Source organism: Pristiophorus japonicus, chromosome 4 (assembly GCF_044704955.1).
Source record: "Pristiophorus japonicus isolate sPriJap1 chromosome 4, sPriJap1.hap1, whole genome shotgun sequence".
Lineage (NCBI taxonomy): Eukaryota > Metazoa > Chordata > Chondrichthyes > Pristiophoridae > Pristiophorus > Pristiophorus japonicus.
Genome location: NC_091980.1, coordinates 209,383,463 through 209,402,490, shown reverse-complemented (window position 1 = coordinate 209,402,490; position 19,028 = coordinate 209,383,463). Strand labels below are relative to the sequence as shown.

At 42.1% G+C, this 19,028-nt stretch overlaps 1 protein-coding gene across 1 annotated transcript in view; it reads right to left on the bottom strand.

Moving 5' to 3' along the window:
* scfd1 (sec1 family domain containing 1) overlaps nucleotides 1-19,028 on the bottom strand; it is a 255,518-nt gene that overhangs the window by 145,469 nt on the left and 91,021 nt on the right. Inside the window, exons 13-14 of the mRNA XM_070877445.1 lie at nucleotides 12,711-12,784; nucleotides 8,067-8,148 (exon numbers count right to left, since the gene is read on the bottom strand). Of these exons, the coding sequence (XP_070733546.1) occupies nucleotides 8,067-8,148; nucleotides 12,711-12,784 (156 nt within the window). The remainder of the gene's footprint in view (nucleotides 1-8,066; nucleotides 8,149-12,710; nucleotides 12,785-19,028) is intronic.

Genomic DNA, 19,028 nt, shown 5'->3' with positions numbered 1-19,028 from the left:
AACAACTCTCTGCGGCAGGGAATTCCATAGGTTAACAACTCTCTGAGTGAAGTAGTTTCTCCTCATCTCAGTCCTAAATGGCCTACCCCTTATCCTAAGACTATGTAACCTGGTTCTGGACTTCCCCAAAATCGGGAACATTCTTCCCGCATTTAACCTGTCCAGTCCCGTCAGAATCTTATACGTTTCTATGAGATTCCCTCTCATACTTCTGAACTCCAGTGAATAAAGGCACAGTTGATCCAGTCTCTCCTCATATGTCAATCAGTCATATGGAATCAGTCTGGTGAACCTTCGCTGCACTCCCTCAATAGCAAGAACGTCCTTCCTCAGATTGGGAGACCAAAACTGAACACAATATTCCAGGTGAGGCCTCGCCAAGGCCCTGTACAACTGCAATAAGATCGCCCTGCTCCTATACTCAAATCCCCTAGCCATGAAGGCCAACATACCATTTGCCTTCTTCACCACCTGCTGTACCTGCATGCCAACTTTCAATGACTGACGTACCATGACACCCAGGTCTCGTTGCACCTCCCCTTTTCCTAATCTGCAGCCATTCAGATAATATTCTGCCTTCGTGTTTTTGCCCCTAAAATGGATAACCTCACATTTATCCACATTATACTGCATCTGCCATGCATTTGCCAACTCACCCTGCAACCTCTTAGCGTCCTCCTCACAGCTCATACCGCCACCCAGTTTAGTGTCACCTGCAAACTTGGAGATATTACACTCAATTCCTTCATCTAAATCATTGATGTATATTGTAAAGAGCTGGGGTTCCAGCACTGAGCCCTGCGGCACTCCACTAGTCAATGCCTGCCATTCTATAAAGGACCCGTTTATCCCGACTCTCTGCTTCCTGTCTGCCAACCAGTTCTCTATCCTCGTCAGTACATTACCCCCAATACTATGTGCTTTGATTTTGTGTGGGACCTTGTCAAAAGCCTTTTGAAAGTCCAAATACACCACATCCACTGGTACTCCCTTGTCCACTCTGCTAGTTACATCCTCAAAAAATTCTAGAAAATTTGTCAAGCATGATTTCCCTTTCATAAATCCATGCTGACTTGGACCGATCCAGTCACTGCTTTCCAAATGCACTGCTATTTCATCCTTAATGACAGATTCCAACATTTTCCCCACTACTGATATCAGGCTAACCAGTCTATAATTACCCGTTTTCTCTCTCCCTCCTTTTTTAAAAAGTGATGTTACATTAGCTACCCTCCAGTCCATAGGAACTGATCCAGAGTCGATAAACTGTTGGAAAATGATCACCAATGCATGCACTATTTCTAGGGCCACTTCCTTAAGTACTCTGGGATGCAGACTATCAGGCCCCGGGGATTTATCAGCCTTCAATCCCATCAATTTCCCCAACACAATTTCCCGCCTAATAAGGATATCCTTCAGTTCCTCCTTCTCACTAGACCCAGTGTCCCCTATTACATCTGGAAGGTTATTTGTGTCTTCCTTCGTGAAGACAGAACCGAAGTACTTGTTCAACTGGTGTGCCATTTCTTTGTTCCCCATTATAAATTCACCTGAATCCGACTGCAAGGGACCTACGTTTGTCTTCACTAATCTTTTTCTCTTCACATATTTATAGAAGATTTTGCAGTCAGTTTTTATGTTCCCTGCAAGCTTCCTCTCGTACTTTATTTTCCCCCTCTTAATTAAACCCTTAGTCCATCTTTGTTGAATTCTAAATTTCTCCCAGTCCTCAGGTTTGTTGCTTTTTCTCGCCAATTTATATGCCTCTTCCTTGGTTTTAACACTATCCTTAATTTCTCTTGTTAGCCACGGCTGACCCACCTTCCCCGTTTTATTTTTACTCCAGACAGGGATGTACAATTGTTGAAGTTCATCCGTGTGATCTTTAAATGTTTGCCATTGCTTATCCACCCTCACCCCTTTAAGTATCCTTTGCCAGTCTATTCTAGCCAATTCCTGCCTCATACCGTCGAAGTTAGCTTTCCTTAAGTTCAGGACCCTAGTTTCCGAATTAACTGTGTCATTCTCCATCTTAATAAAGAATTCTACCATATTATGGTCACTCTTCCCCAAGGGGCCTCGCACAAGATTGCTAATTAGTCCCTTCTCATTACACATCACCCAGTCTAGGATGGCCAACTCTCTAGTTGGTTCCTCGACATATTGGTCTAGAAAACCATCCCTAATACACTCCAGGAAATCCTCCTCTACCGCATTGCTACCAGTTTGGTTAGCCCAATCAATATGTAGATTAAAGCCGCTCATGATAACTGCTGTACCTTTATTGCACACATCCCTTATTTCTTGTTTGATGCTGTCCCCAACCTCACTACTACTGTTTGGTGGTCTGTACACAACTCCCACTTGCGTTTTCTGCCCTTTGGTATTACGCAGCTCCACCCATACCGATTCCACATCATCCAAGCTAATGTCCCTCCTTACTATTGCATTAATTTCCTCTTTAACCAGCAACGCCACCCCCGCCTCCTTTTCTTCTCGATCTATCCTTCCTAAATGCTGAATACCCCTGGATGTTGAGTTCCCAGCCTTGGTCACCCTGGAGCCATGTCTCCGTGATGCCAATTACATCATATCCGTTAACTGCTATCTGCGCAGTTAATTTGTCCACCTTATTCCGAATACTCCTCGCATTGAGGCACAGAGCCTTCAGGCTTGTCTTTTTAAACACACTTTGCCCCTTTAGAATTTTGCTGTAATGTGGCCCTTTTTGTTTTTTGCCTTGGGTTTCTCTGCCCTCCACTTTTACTGTTCTCCTTTCTATCTTTTGCTTCTGCCTCCATTTTATTTCCCTCTGTCTCCCTGCATAGGTTCCCATCCCCCTAGTTTAACTCCTTCCCAACAGCACTAGCAAACACTTCCCCCAGGACATTGGTTCCGGTCCTGCCCAGGTGCAGACCATCCGGTTTGTACTGGTCTCACCTCCCCCAGAACTGGTTCCAATGTCCCAGGAATTTGAATCCCTCCCTTCTGCACCACTCCTCAAGCCATGTATTCATCTGAGCTATCCTGCAATTCCTACTCTGACTAGTACGTGGCACTGGTAGCAATCCTGAGATTACTACTTATGAGGTCCTACTTTTTAATTTAGCTTCTAGCTCCCTAAATTTGCCTCGTAGGACCTCATCCCATTTTTTCCCTATATCATTGGTACCTATATGCACCACGACAACTGGCTGTTCACCCACCTTTTCAGAATGTCCTACACCTGCTCCGAGACATCCTTAACCCTTGCACCAGGGAGGCAACATACCATCCTGGAGTCTCGGTTGCGGCCGCAGAAACGCCTATCTATTCCCCTTACAATCGAATCCCCTATCACTATAGCTCTGCCACTCTTTTTCCTGCCCTCCTGTGCAGCAGAGCCAGCCACAGTGCCATGAACTTGGCTGCTGCTGCTCTCCCCTGATGAGACATCCCCCTCAACAGTACCCAAAGCGGTGTATCTGTTTTGCAGAGGGATGACCGCAGGGGACCCCTGCACTACCTTCCTTGCACTACTCTTCTTGTTGGTCACCCATCCCCTATCTGGTTGTGTACCCTTTACCTGCGCTAAGACCAACTCGCTAAACGTGCTATTCATGTCATTCTCAGCATCGTGGATGCTCCAGAGTGAATCCACCCGCAGCTCCAGTGCCGCAATGCAGTCCGTCAGGAGCTGCAGGCGGATACACTTCACGCACACGTAGTCATCAGGGACACTGGAAGCGTCCCTGACTTCCCACATATTACAGGAGGAGCATAACACGTGTCGGAGCTCTCCTGCCATGATTTAACCCTTAAATTAACTTAATTTGGCAACAATGCTAAAGATTACTTACTGATAAAGAAAAGAAAGAAAGAAAAGCTACTCACCAATCACCAGCCAATCACTTACCCCCTTGGCTGTAATGTCACCTTTCGATTTCTTTCTATTTCTTTTTTGCCTCCCTGCTGCAGCTGCAGCTGGTCTTCCGACTGATGTGCCTTTTGTAGGCCTCCCGACTCTGCTGCTCCACCTCTCCGACACCTCCTTGACCTCCCGCTGGCGCCTCCCGACTGATGGGCCTCTTGTTGGCCCCCGACTCTGCTGCTCCGCCTCTCCGACGCGTCCTCGACCTCCCGCTGGCGCCTCATTTCCCACACCCAAAAGCTCTCTGGTCTCTGCTCGTGTCCGTCAGTGTCTAAGCAGTTTTGCACTATGGACTCTAGCTTAATTGGAACTGGAATGCATCTGTACAAACTCTTCACATAGGATACTTATAGCAAGCAAAAAAAGCAAGCTAGTTTGCTTCCATCAGACTGATCTTGATTGAAACAACAGGCATCAGAAGTGAAAGGACATAGTGTTCCAAATGAACCGCACTTAAGTATTAAGGTGACTGGTCACAGATAGATAACCCATAACGTATATTTATATACAGAAGGATTCAAATTCAAGCAGTTAAATTCAGAAAGATAATAAAGATTCCCACTCCTCAGAAATAGAGGGTAACACCAGAAAATGATAAAAGCAAAGGGAAGTAATGAGGTTACAGAAATGGTAGCGTGTTGCCAAAAGGCTATGAATAGATCAACTTACATAAGTAAACAGGTGTTCATCAGGGAACCCAGGGCGATCACTGTGTTTAGCCTGGCTTGTACACAAGTCTTTAAACTATATCAGATGGAGTTGCAATATTTTTTGGATTATGATGCAACAGATTTTCTTACAAACAACATTCTGTTGGACTGACTTATTACCAAAGGCATCCCAGGACCCAAATGATTAAGAGGGGTGAAGAAACAGTCAGAATAATTCTCTTCCAAAGCTTTCTTCCCTCCTTTCCTACATACAGCGATTCAGCTGGGAAAGCACCAGCAGCTCTTCAGGTACCTCAAATTTGCAATTTGGAACATGGACAGTGATTGCCAACAGAATATTTCATTAACAGATAGGTCCAATCCTTACCAGATTGCCACACGGGTATACCTTCCTGCGAGGATCACGGGATAGTAATCAGGAGGGAGAAACCCAGCTTATCTTTCCCCTTGCTAGTCAAGGAAACTGAAGCCAATGCTCCCACCACTGCCCGGGTTGACATTAGCCATTTACGCACAAACCATGCATCCTTCCCTGGTCCACATGATTTAATATCACATCAAGCTGCTGAGAGTCATCAGAAGAATTTTGAAGTCTGGTTTTATCACTCTCATTTACAGAACTCTTATGTTTCAATTTTCTCTCCTGTTCTTTTACCACCAATCGCCCCACTCCCCCCTGCCCCGCCCCTACCCGTACAAAATTAATTATCCACTCGCTATTTTTTTTCAGTTGGGAAAGAAGCATCATGCAGCCTATAAGATTTTTACGGACAAGCCAGATTCCTTTCCTTGTTAGACCCAGGAGGAGGCAACACTTCAACAAAACAGAGTAAGAGATCCCGACCTGGTCAATTTCTCTTTCCTTCCACAGACCACTCACATCATGGTCTAACAGTTTACAAAGCAGGGCCTTCAAAGTAAAAATGTTATTGGGTTCAATTTTCCCCAAAGCATTTTTTTGGCGTACTTGAAGAGTTACGCCCGATGTCTTGGGGCCAAAGTACGCCAAAAAAAAAATATTGTAAGCTTCCTCGTTGGATTTCTTCATTTTGGCGTGGCGTAACCCGACCTTTAGTTTTGGGGGTGGAGCCTTGATTTGCACCAAAAAGATCGGGCTGCCATGGTAACCAGGGACACAATGCGAGCTGAGGCTGTAAAGTGAAGCATACAGCCAGCTCCCAACACATTAAAGGAATGGAAAAGCACAATCTCTTTCTCTCTCCCGATTTCCTTACCTGCGCCGATTTCCTTAATTCTCCGGAAGGTTTTTCTACAGTGGCCACATACGCTGGCCTAAGCACAACTGGAGTAACTCTCAGCTGGCCAAACTTCCCTAAATGGTCAGAAATGGCGTAGGTGGCTGGTTACGCCCCCTTTGGCTGAAAAAAAAGTGACCTAAAAAAACGTAACTAACTGAGTTACGCTGGTGCAAATTTATTGGGGAAACTGATTTTTCAACTCAGGCCAAAAAGAGCAGCCTGCTCAAAAAAAACGGCGCAAATCACTGTGGAAAATTGAGCCCATTGTATTAGCTGCTTAGTATCTTCAGAAATCTGGTACGTTTTTCGCAATATTTCCACACAGCAGGCTTTGTTTTCAGTACAACTGGAATAAGTTGTTTCAAATCCCAGATTTCCAAAAATGTTTCCAAATCCTGTGTGTCAAATTAGCTGTCAAGATTCCAACATGATTTATTTATTGTTTCCTTTTGACACAAAGACTAGTAAATGGTTCAAGACAATGTGGAAAGTGGGTATTGTTTGTGCTCTAAAGACTGCAGTTGCATTAATCACTTTACAGGAATTACCCTGTACAGGAATTACCCGGTAACTCAATCAGAAAATTATAGTACTTGCTCATATCAGTTGATGAGATTTGCTAGTTCTTAGCCTGGCCTAAGAGTGCCACATTGAATTGACACATACCATTCAGGTGGAGGACAGAGAAGAAAATGATAGAATCATAATATTTTTGCTTGGTCCATCTCTTTTTGCTTTGTACAATCATACCATTTATCATTTAATCACTTCTGCCTTCCACCCTATCACAGACCTTCCCTTTTGTTCTTTCCTCCTGTGGTGTCCCTGCACCTTACTACAAACTCACACGAGGCATGGATATATCAGACACAGTCACTCTGTGACCTTCACCTTTATTGCCAGGACCAAGGAGTGCTGACCCTGGGTGGGACCTCCCCTTTTATGCCTAGAAACCCAGGTGAGGAGTGTCTCCCGCAAGTTCACCCCCTGCGGTCAGGGTGTGCATTTCTATGGTACAGGTACAGTGTACATGAGTTACAGTTACATGACTATGTCATTGCAAGATGGTTAAATACAAGACACCTCCCCTCCCCCCTTTCCCTGCACTTGCTTAAAATCTGTTACATCTCTAACATTTTCCAATTCTGACGAAAGATTATCGACCTGAAACGTTAACTCCATTTCTCTCTCTGCAGTTGCTGCCTGACCTGCTGAGTGTTAACTAACATTTTCTTTGTTTTATTTCAGATTTCCAGCATCTGCAGTATTTTGCTTTAGTATGAAAACAAAATTACCTTTTTTTAAAATCAGAGTTCGAAGAATATGAAACAAAACGTAAGATGTTGGTCATAGCAAGTCCAGCATTACAACACAAAGTAAATTATTTAATTCATATCATCCAATCATGAATCAATTATATTCATTTTTGTGAAGGGGTAATCAGCATCGGAAATGGAACAATTTCCACTTTCTGAACCTTGTATCAGCATCAAGCAATCCAATGGCAGTTACAGTACAAATTAGATACAGATAACGTTCCCTATACTCTAGCCCAACAAAATGCCTTAACCTCAATTCATTGCACCAATGTGACAACCCCATTCTGCCATCTACAACCTCTTGAAGTGAGATTGCTAATTTAGTTCTAAACTATGGGCCATTTGGTACCACGAATTTACACACAGGCAAAAAAAAAAATAATTAGGACTGCCCAAGCTCATTTCACATAGAACTTTGATGGCCATTAGAGAAGGAAGACTTCCATTCCAATAGTCTGAACTGGGTTCAAAACCAGGTCCCAGGGTGAAAGGACAATGTTCTAAACAACATTGGTCAATTCTCCATAAAACTGTACTCTCAACAGTTTCTGCTTAGCATCGCTATAATTTGTCCTTAAATTGGAAAACAGTCCAATATCTACTTCTTTGAGGTTGAGAATTTTATACACTGTAGGACACCATATATCCATTAAAGGGGAATTTATTTAAATATTAGATCATCTTTTATAGTAAAACAATTACAGAAAATGCATTCTTTACTTCATTATATTGAAACCTTTTGGCCATTCAGATGCAGAGGTCCAGAGATGGTAAACATTCTGGTTATACAAACTACTGACTGATGAAACATTTCAAGCAGGGACAGAATTAGAAATGTCATTATTCTATGTAAAAGGATTTGATGGTGAAATTACTATAAAATGAACATTGCCAATAAGTATCATACCTTAATGTGCTCTAAAACAGCTGTTGCCACATTTGTATGAAGATCAATTAGTCTTTTTTTCTGTAGCAGTTCAGGGAGAGAGCTTCAAGGGAGATAGATACAAAATTATCAGAGTACATTTTACTTTTAAAACAAAAGACAAATCTTGAATCTAGAAATTTAAAAACTAGGTCCATAGCTATTCATAAATATTGCATTTGTGAAATAATTAACTTCAATCCCTTTAGTGGAATTTTAATATAGTAGCAGTACTGAAGGGAGGCAAGATACAATTTACATAATTTAAACAAAATGTGTTAGATCTTATTAAAATACAAACAAAACATAAAACAGGATGACCATAATCCATTCATGGATTTGCTGCTCACAGCCTTATCTGGTTATGTAGAAATGACAGCTATCATACTTCTCAGTAGTCTATAAGAACATTTATTTTACAATAAAGTGTGTACAGAGTTGCTGTAGATTACTGAGGGGAGGGAAGAAAGGAAGAAAAACATAAGCCTTGCATTATAATGTCTCAAAGTCCACCAACACACATGCGGAATTACTTTTTGCAGTGCAATAATTGCTAGGTAAACAAATGATGAAGAGCAGGAATAGGTAGTATGCTTGGAGACAATACCTAATCCAGTATTAGGTATTGTCAACAGGAAGAACCTCTCAAGGAGTGAGAAGCATGCAAGTGCATTACAGTACCTTGATTTCCCAGAACTACAATTGTATCGTAGACCCAGTATACAAACTAACAATTCAGCAATCACTGCTGAGAAACTAAGGAATAATTGTAAAATCAAGTTGCTCTTACTGGTGGCTTTAAAGGCCAGGTTTACCTGGAAGTGTATGCAAAATCGCCTAAAACTAAATTGGATCAGTGAAATTTTGTTCTTCGTGGATTGTGCTATTTGTAAAATTAGGCGGAAAATGACAGTTACACAAAGGGTAAAATTTATTTAGAAAGACAGATATTGGTTAATCTCGCAGGGGGTCAAGATCTAAGAAGAGGGGTTACAAGATGAGGCATAAATACAGCAGGGTGTGCAATAAATAATTCAGTCCCCATTTAAAAGTTTTAAATTGTTTTTAATTTAATATAAACATTGATTTGATATTACTTATAGTTAAATTGCAGAACCAAGCAAGTTAGGAAGAAGAGTAGAGCTGGCTAGAGCATAGAAGTTTCTCTGCAGTACAGGCTGAGGCATTACACTTCCACCAATGGTGTAAGGTATAATTGCAACATGACCAGTTTACATAAGCAATTTCTATTATAAAAGTGGACATAGAAATTCATAATGGATAAGGCAGAAAAAAAGAGGGGCAAACAAAATAAGGGCCCAAAATTTGGTTCGCAAGCGCCCCTGGGATCACATGGGCCAGCTCAATCAATAAAAGAAGGGAATTTCCATTCATGCTTAAGGGAGCTCCGTACAAACGGAATCCCCACAAGTATGAATGGGGATCACTTAAAAAATACACGAACACATGAAATAAATTCTTTAAAATTATATATTTAAAATTAATTAAAATGCCTTTTAATTAAGTATTTTAAACAAAAAATTACATTTTGGGGAGAAAAAAATTATGTTTCAACGGGGCTAAAAACAAATTTACCTTATTGGACAGTGTTTTTAATGTATAAATGAGTGATAAAAATTTTTTTTAAACTCTTACGCTGGTAAAAGTAGGCCTTACGCCTGCTTTTACAAGATGCAAGAATTTCAAGGGCATTCACTGGGCAGAAGTTCAGCAAATTGCCCAACTCTCCGCCAGCAAATGCCCATTTCTTTCGAATTCATACGACCTAACAAGAGAATGCCTGACAGATTGCAAGTTCCATGTTTTCGCATTTCACATGCCTAAACCGGAATCTTGGGCAGCCATTACGGGGCACTCTTAAGGGCAGAAAATTACGCCCCAATGTTTCGTAGAGAGTAAATGTGTGCAGACATAAGATTTTTTATATATTATAGATATACAGGATGATTGAATAAGTCTCTGGACCATTACGGCTGCAAGTCACTATTTTTCTACTCTAAATCCTCGCTATACTATGATGATCTTCACAAATATATTGATATTACCTGGACACTTACATTGTTACAATCTTGCTACCACATTGTTTAATATCTTCATTAACATTTTCAGATATCAATCACAATAATTTATCAGCTCCATCAAGAGAGGATTGCTCCCAAAAATGGACCAAACATTTATTCCGGGTCATTTCTTCACAGTTATGGTTAATATTCCTCATGTTGCTTCATTATAGAAGCAGGTATTTGGATTTTAAGTGCACTTGAATGATATGCACAGTTGAATGAAATCCAAAATTCTGATAGTTGGCCAGCATTCATCAATTCCTGGTAAAGATGGTTGGATGGAAGGACCTAGTTCAAATTCTAGCATGATGTTGGGATTGAGAAACAAGTCTCTTATAGTAAGTGTAAAGCAGAACAAAAATGTTGTATTTTAACTTTTCTGACTGGCAAGAGAATGGCAAAAGAAGCATTAAAAAAATATCACGACTTTTAATTTTTTTCCAAACTGTCAAGAGAAAACTATGCATAAGAAATATATAGAGCAACAGTACATTTTAAATTTCTCATTCTATCAAAGACTATGGAGGGATTTATCTAGCAGATTGTATGGTGGAATAGATGAACCCAAGGAGCCAAGTACAGCTCTCAAATTTCCACGCATATCCAATGGAGGACATTCGGAGTATCTATCATAACAAAAACAATTCAGGATATGATGTTAGTAACCAATATTTTCCCCTGGCTTTGTATCCTCCGAGAGGTATTAATAAGGGAAAGGATCACCCCCCGTTCACTGTGAAAACAAGCACTCATTTTTGCTGTTGTCACCTCAAAACTAATCTTTTGTTCTTGGAACCAAAGTGTACTATATTAAAAATTAATTACATTAAATAGAATCTATCATTGTTCTGCCCACTCGATTAATCTAGCCATATCGTCATACAATTTTATGTCCTACTTTTTCATAATTCACTATAGCTCCTCAGCAATGTTCCCTTTAAGCTGCGCAGTCACGCAGCCCTCTGCAGTTTCGAACAGCTGGCTCACCGACTTTTAAAATAGGAAAAAATGCATAGGCGCGATATTTTGAATGGCTCACACAGCCCTTTAAAGGTGCCGTGCACCCCAAAAAAATGAAAAACAGTGCTCCTTATCATTTACAGACTAGATGTACCCTCTCTATTCCAAATCCAGCTCATTTGTGTCCATGGTAAAAAGCTGGGTCCGAACACTGACTCCTGGGGAAGGCACATCATTTGTCACTGCCTACTAACGAGTGTCCCTTTTGTACCAATTGTCTGCTCTCTACCACCCAAGTAATTTCCTATTTGTGCCACAAGGTTGTTTCCAATTGTGCGCAACTTAATTTTTCCTAGTAATCCCTGATATAGAAATTTACCAAAAACTTTCTGAAAGTCCATGCATGTAACAATGACCAATCCTCTTCTATCTACCACCTCAGTTACTCTAATTAAGATTTTCATCATAGAATCATACATATTTACAGCACAGAAGGCCGCCATTTGGCCCATTGTGTCTGTGCCGGCCGAAAATGAGCTATCCAACGTAATCTCACTTTCCAGCTCTTAGTCCATAGCCTTGTAGGTTACAGCACTTCAGGTGCAAATCCAAGTACATTTTAAATGTGATTAAGGTTTCTGCCTCTACTACCCTTTCAGGCAGTGAGTTCATGGGACTAGTTAAACATTATCTATCTTCCAAATTAGCTTACTTTTCCAAGTGATAATTTACTCTATTCCTGATAATAGATTCCAGTAAATTTCTCACTACTGAATAGAATGTCATGGATGAGAGTGCCACCTACAAAAAAATATATATTGCGTCAAACTGAACTGATTATTCATCTCATTGCTCTGATTCTGAAGCACATTTACCACATTCCATTCTACAGTTTGTAGAATGTCATTGTTTGATGTACACAATAAAACCTTAGTCTGCCCATTTATGCCAGAATTTGATACTGAATTTAGTTCCTTGTCTTTGGTAGTGTGTGAAATGCAGCACTGAAGCATCAATGTATTGCTAAAGAGGAAAACATGTTTGAGGTGCAGGTGGCACGAGAACGTTATGTTCAGAAGTGCTTTGCCATTTTACAGAAAAATTATAATACAGGTAGTTTGCTAAAAGGTGAAATGTATTGCCAGCATGGAGACTATCCATTCGGGTCTCCCTCCCTGCTTGGTCTCACTAGTCACATGACTGATGGGGTGTGTTATCATTGTATTCCATAGGAAACAGCAGGGCTGAAATTTCGGACTGGCCATACAACTAACCTAGAGCCACAGGATTCCAGAAGAACATGCTAGTCTGAAGTCACGGTCCCCATTGTTTCTTGTGGCGCTATTCTGAGACCAATAGAGAGGCTCCAGACAGTTCACATGTCCGGCAAAATGTATTCTTGCTTAATATTAGAATTTTTTTAATTAATCTATCTTGGAATTGGATCTACGAAGTTAGAGTAGCATATTTAACAATAAACAATCTCCATACTATTTTTTTTTTTTTTAAAAGCTGGTCTACAAATATTAACTCTGAAAAATACAGCCGAGTAAATGCAAAGTCTTTTTAGGTTAATACCCACCTGACTGCAGATGTAAGTTTGGCAGTATTATCAGAAAGCATGCTAATAGCACCATCATCCTCTCCCTCCAGCCCCTGTGAACAAGAGTAGCAGACATGGTCAGCACTGAGCTTCAGAATCACATTTATTGGACTCTACTAACAATGTGGATTCATTAAAGTAGACAGAAACTTGGGAAATGCCTTGTGTACAGTCTCCAATAAGGAACCCTTAAAATTACATTATTTTCTGATCACATTTTCAAGAAAAAAATACAAGGGAAAATATTTTAATTGTAGCACTTATTTCTCAAACTACCTTCTTCATAAATAAGGTAAAATTCCACCCCCCCCCCCATTGTCCTTTATCTTAAACTTACAAAGATATTATACACAATCCACCTAAGGCGACTGATGTTTATGTGAATCAGAAGTCTCTCTCTGCGTCTCCACCCTCCCCCAGTAAAAGTAAACTACTGTGCCAATCAAGTTTTAATCCTTATATTTCTATGGAGAAAGCTCCGACTGCTGTTCTGTTTCTTGGTTAATATATTTCTTAGTTAACTTCTCATTCCCTCAAAATTTGCTTTATTCCAATCTGTTACTTCGGTTTTGTCTTACTTATGTCTTTCTCAATCGTTATCTTAATCCTTATTATGTTGTGATTCGTATTGCCTACATGTTCCCATATGCTTACTACATTAAAGTGTAGGACGGTTTATGAACAGTAGCGTATATTTAAGGAGATATTTCATAACTCTCAAGAAAAATATACTCCAGTGAGGAGGAAAGGGTGTAAGAGAAAAGATAGCCATCGATGGCGAACTAAAGAAATAAAGGATGCTATCCAATTAAAAACAAGGGCATATGGGGCCCAAGTTTGCACCCAGGGTTAGAATGGCGCACCTCCGTGTGGTGCGGCGACTTTTTAAGAACAGAAACGGTGCCTATTCTTTATCTTGGTATTCTCCCCGCCGTCCGGTCGATCCAGGCCCTTGGCGCAGCACAGCAGAACGCGTGGAGGGCGGAGCTAGGTTCCGGCGCTGAAAACAGTGCCGGGACCTGTGCACATGCGCGCTAGAGTGCGCGCGCATGTGCAGTAGCTCCTCGCAGCCCAAATCTGTGCAGGCTGCGTGGGAGGGGCCCGAAAAACGCCGTCCCTAGCCCTGGCCGAATGGGCTCATCAGGCATTGAAGATCGGGACTCGGGCTTCCCTCCCGTTCAGCTCCACCACCCACCCCCCCCGCCCTCCCTCCCATTCAGCTCCCCCCACCCCTCTCCCTCCCGTTCAGCCTCTCCCCACCCCACACACAGAGAGACAGAGACAGAGAGAGAGACACTGATAGAGACAGAGAGAAACACATTGGGGGGTGAGGGGGGGGGGGGGGGGTCTCGTACCAGCACGCTGTTGGAGGGCTCCCGGTGCTGCAGGTGAGTAGAAACTTACATTTTTGATTTATTGATTGAATTTTTATTTATTATTTTTTTTGATTGATTTATTGGTTGATTTATTTATCATTTATTATTGATGATGGCTCATTATTTGTAAAAGTGAAGTGTTTAATGTTTGTAAACTTCTCTCCCCCCCCCTCCCCCAATCTCTCGTTCCCTACACCTGATTTACAAGTGTAGGCAAGTTTTTTCTGAGCGTACAAAAATCTACACTTACTCCATTCTAAGTTAGTTTGGAGTAAGTTTTCGCTGCCTAAACTTGCAAAACAGGCGTAAGTGGCTGGACACGCCCTCTTTTGGAAAAAGAAATCTGTTCCAAAATGAAACTATTCTAACTCACTGGAACTGGCGCAAACTAAATGCCGAGAATTGCAATTTCTAAGATGCTCCAAAAAAATAGGAAGCAACTCAGGCCGAAACCTGAGCCCATTAAGTGGCCAAAACTAGTGGGAGGACAGAAGATTGGGAAGCTTTTAAAAGCCAGCAAAGAATGACTAAAAAAATTATTAAGTAAGGGAAGATAAGATTATGAAAGTAAACTAGCGCAAAATATAAAAACAGATAGCAAGTGTTTCTATAGGTATATAAAAAGAAAAAGAGTGGCTAAAGTAAATGTTGATCCCTTAGAGGATGAGACCAGGGAATCAGCAATGGGGAACATTGAGATGGCAGAATCTCTGAACAAATATTCTGCATCAGTCTTTACGGTAGAGGACACTAAAAATATCCCAACAGTGGATAGTCAAGGGGCTATGGGGGGGGCGGAACTTAACACAATCACAATCACTAAGGAGGTGGGCCTAAAGGCGGATAAATCCCCTAGACCTGACGGTTTGCATCCTGGGGTCTTAAGAGAAGTAGCGGCAGGGATAGTGGATGCATTGGTTGGTAATTTACCAAAATTCCCTGGGTTCTGGGGAGGTCCCAGCAGATTGGAAAACTGCAAATGTAACGCCCCTATTTAAAAAAGGAGGCAGACAAAAAGCAGGAAACTATAGACCAGTGACATCTCTGGTTGGGAAAATGTTGGAGTCCATTATTAAAGAAGCAGTAGCAAGACATTTGGAAAAACATAATTCAGTCAGGCAGAGTCAGCATGGATTTATGAAGGGGAAGTCATGTTTGACAAATTTTCTGGAATTCTTTGAGGACGTAACAAATAGGGTGGATAAAGGGGAACTAGTGGATGTGGTGTATTTGGAATTACAGAAGACATTTGACAAGGTGCCATATAAAAGGTTACTGCACAAGATAAAAGTTCACGGGGTTGGGGGTAATATATTAGCATGGAGAGAGGATTGGCTGACTAATAGAAAAGAGAGTTGGGATAAATGGTTCATTCTGCTAGTCAGAGTAGGAATCGCAGGATAGCGCAGATGAATACGTGGCTTGAGCAGTGGTGCAGCAGGGAGGGTTTCAAATTCCTGGGGCATTGGAACCGGCTCTGGGGGAGGTTGGACCAGTACAAACCGGACGGTCTGCACCTGGGCAGGACCGGAACCAATGTCCTAGGGGGAGTGTTTGCTTGTGCTGTTGGGGAGGAGTTAAACTAATATGGCAGGGGGATGGGAACCAATACAGGGAGACAGAGGGAAACAAAAAGGAGGCAAAAGCAAAAGACAGAAAGGAGATGAGGAAAAGTGGAGGGCAGAGAAACCCAAGGCAAAGAACAAAAAGGGCCACTGTACGGCAAAATTCTAAAAGGACAAAGGGTGTTTAAAAAAACAAGCCTGAAGGCTTTGTGTCTTAATGCAAGGAGTATCCGTAATAAGGTGGATGAATTAACTGTGCAAATAGGTGTTAACAAATATGATGTGATCGGGATTACGGAGACATGGCTCCAGGATGATCAGGGCTGGGAACTAAACATCCAGGGGTATTCAACATTCAGGGGTATTCAACATTCAGGAAGGATAGAATAAAAGGAAAAGGAGGTGGGGTAGCATTACTGGTTAAAGGGGAGATTAATGCAATAGTTAGGAAGGACATTAGCTTGGATGATGTGGAATCTATATGGGAAGAGCTGCAGAACACCAAAGGGCAAAAAACGTTAGTGGGAGTTGTGTACAGACCTCCAAACAGTAGTAGTGATGTTGGGGAGGGCATCAAACAGGAAATTAGGGGTGCATGCAATAAGAGTGCAGCAGTTATAATGGAGGACTTTAATATGCACATAGATTGGGCTAGCCAAACTGGAAGCAATACGGTGGTGGAGGATTTCCTGGAGTGCATAAGGGATGGTTTTCTAGACCAATATGTCGAGGAACCAACTAGGGGGGAGGCCATCTTAGACTGGGTGTTGTGTAATGAGAGAGGATTAATTAGCAATCTCGTTGTGCGAGGCCCCTTGGGGAAGAGTGACCATAATATGGTGGAATTCTGCATTAGGATGGAGAATGAAGCAGTTAATTCAGAGACCATGGTCCAGAACTTAAAGAAGGGTAACTTTGAAGGTATGAGGCGTGAATTGGCTAAGATAGATTGGCGAATGATACTTAAGGGGTTGACTGTGGATGGGCAATGGCAGACATTTAGAGACCGCATGGATGAACTACAACAATTGTACATTCCTGTCTGGCGTAAAAATAAAAAAGGGAAGGTGGCTCAACCGTGGCTATCAAGGGAAATCAGGGATAGTATTAAAGCCAAGGAAGTGGCATACAAATTGGCCAGAAATAGCAGCGAACCCGGGGACTGGGAGAAATTTAGAACTCAGCAGAGGAGGACAAAGGGTTTGATTAGGGCAGGGAAAATGGAGTACGAGAAGAAGCTTGCAGGGAACATTAAGACGGATTGCAAAAGTTTCTATAGATATGTAAAGAGAAAAAGGTTAGTAAAGACAAACGTAGGTCCCCTGCAGTCAGAATCAGGGGAAGTCATAACGGGGAACAAAGAAATGGCAGACCAATTGAACAAGTACTTTGGTTCGGTATTCACTAAGGAGGACACAAACAACCTTCCGGATATAAAAGGGGTCAGAGGGTCTAGTAAGGAGGAGGAACTGAGGGAAATCTTTTATTAGTCGGGAAATTGTGTTGGGGAAATTGATGGGATTGAAGGCCGATAAATCCCCAGGGCCTGATGGACTGCATCCCAGAGTACTTAAGGAGGTGGCCTTGGAAATAGCGGATGCATTGACAGTCATTTTCCAACATTCCATTGACTCTGCATCAGTTCCTATCGAGTGGAGGGTAGCCAATGTAACCCCACTTAAAAAAAATGGAGGGAGAGAAAACAGGGAATTATAGACCGGTCAGCCTGACCTCAGTAGTGGGTAAAATGATGGAATCAATTATTAAGGATGTCATAGCAGCGCATTTGGAAAGAGGTGACATGATAGGTCCAAGTCAGCATGGATTTGTGAAAGGGAAATCATGCTTGACAAATCTGGAATTTTTTGAGGATGTTTCCAGTAGAGTGGACAAGGGAGAACCAGTTGATGTGGTATATTTGGACTTTCAGAAGGCTTTCGAAAAGGTCCCACACAAGAGATTAATGTGCAAAGTTAAAGCACATGGGATTGGGGGTAGTGTGCTGACGTGGATTGAGAACTGGTTGTCAGACAGGAAGCAAAGAGTAGGAGTAAATGGGGACTTTTCAGAATGGCAGGCAGTGACTAGTGGGGTACCACAAGGTTCTGTGCTGGGGCCCCAGCTGTTTACATTGTACATTAATGATTTAGACGAGGGGATTAAATGTAGTTTCTCCAAATTTGTGGATGACACTAAGTTGGGTGCCAGTGTGAGCTGCGAGGAGGATGCTATGAGGCTGCAGAGTGACTTGGATAGATTAGGTGAGTGGGCAAATGCATGGCAGATGAAGTATAATGTGGATAAATGTGAGGTTATCCACTTTGGTGGTAAAAAGAGAGATAGACTATTATCTGAATGGTGACAGATTAGGAAAAGGGGAGGTGCAACGAGACCTGGGTGTCATGGTACATCAGTCATTGAAGGTTGGCATGCAGGTACAGCAGGCGGTTAAGAAAGCAAATGGCATGTTGGCCTTCATAGCGAGGGGATTTGAGTACAGGGGCAGGGAGGTGTTGCTACAGTTGTACAGGGCCTTGGTGAGGCCACACCTGGAGTATTGTGTACAGTTTTGGTCTCCTAACTTGAGGAAGGACATTCTTGCTATTGAGGGAGAGCAGCGAAGATTCAACAGACTGATTCCCGGGATGGTGGGACTGTCCTATCAAGAAAGACTGGATCAACTGGGCTTGTATTCACTGGAGTTCAGAAGAATGAGAGGGGACCTCATAGAAACGTTTAAAATTCTGACGGGTTTAGACAGGTTAGATGCAGGAAGAATGTTCCCAATGTTGGGGAAGTCCAGAACCAGGGGTCACAGTCTAAGGATAAGGGGTAAGCCATTTAGGACAGAGATGAGGAGAAACTTCTTCACCCAGAGAGTGGTGAACCTGTGGAATTCTCTACCACAGAAAGTAGTTGAGGCCAATTCACTAAATATATTCAAAAGGGAGTTAGATGAAGTCCTTACTACAAGGGGTATGGTGAGAGAGCAGGAAGGGGGTACTGAAGTTGCATGTTCAGCCATGAACTCATTGAATGGCGGTGCAGGCTAGAAGGGCCGAATGGCCTACTCCTGCACCTATTTTCTATGTTTCTATTCTCAGGTTGGCAATCAGTAACTAGTGGGGTGTTGCAGGGATCAGTGCTGGGACCCCAACTATTTACAATCTATATTAACGACTTGGAAGAAAGGACTGAGTGTAACGTAGCCAAGTTTGCTAACGATACAAAGATGGGAGGAAAAGCAATGTGTGAGTTGGACACAAAAAACCTGCAAAAGGACATAGACAGGCTAAGTGAGTGGGCAAAAATTTGGCAGGTGGAGTATAATGTTGCAAAGTGTGAGGTTAGAACTT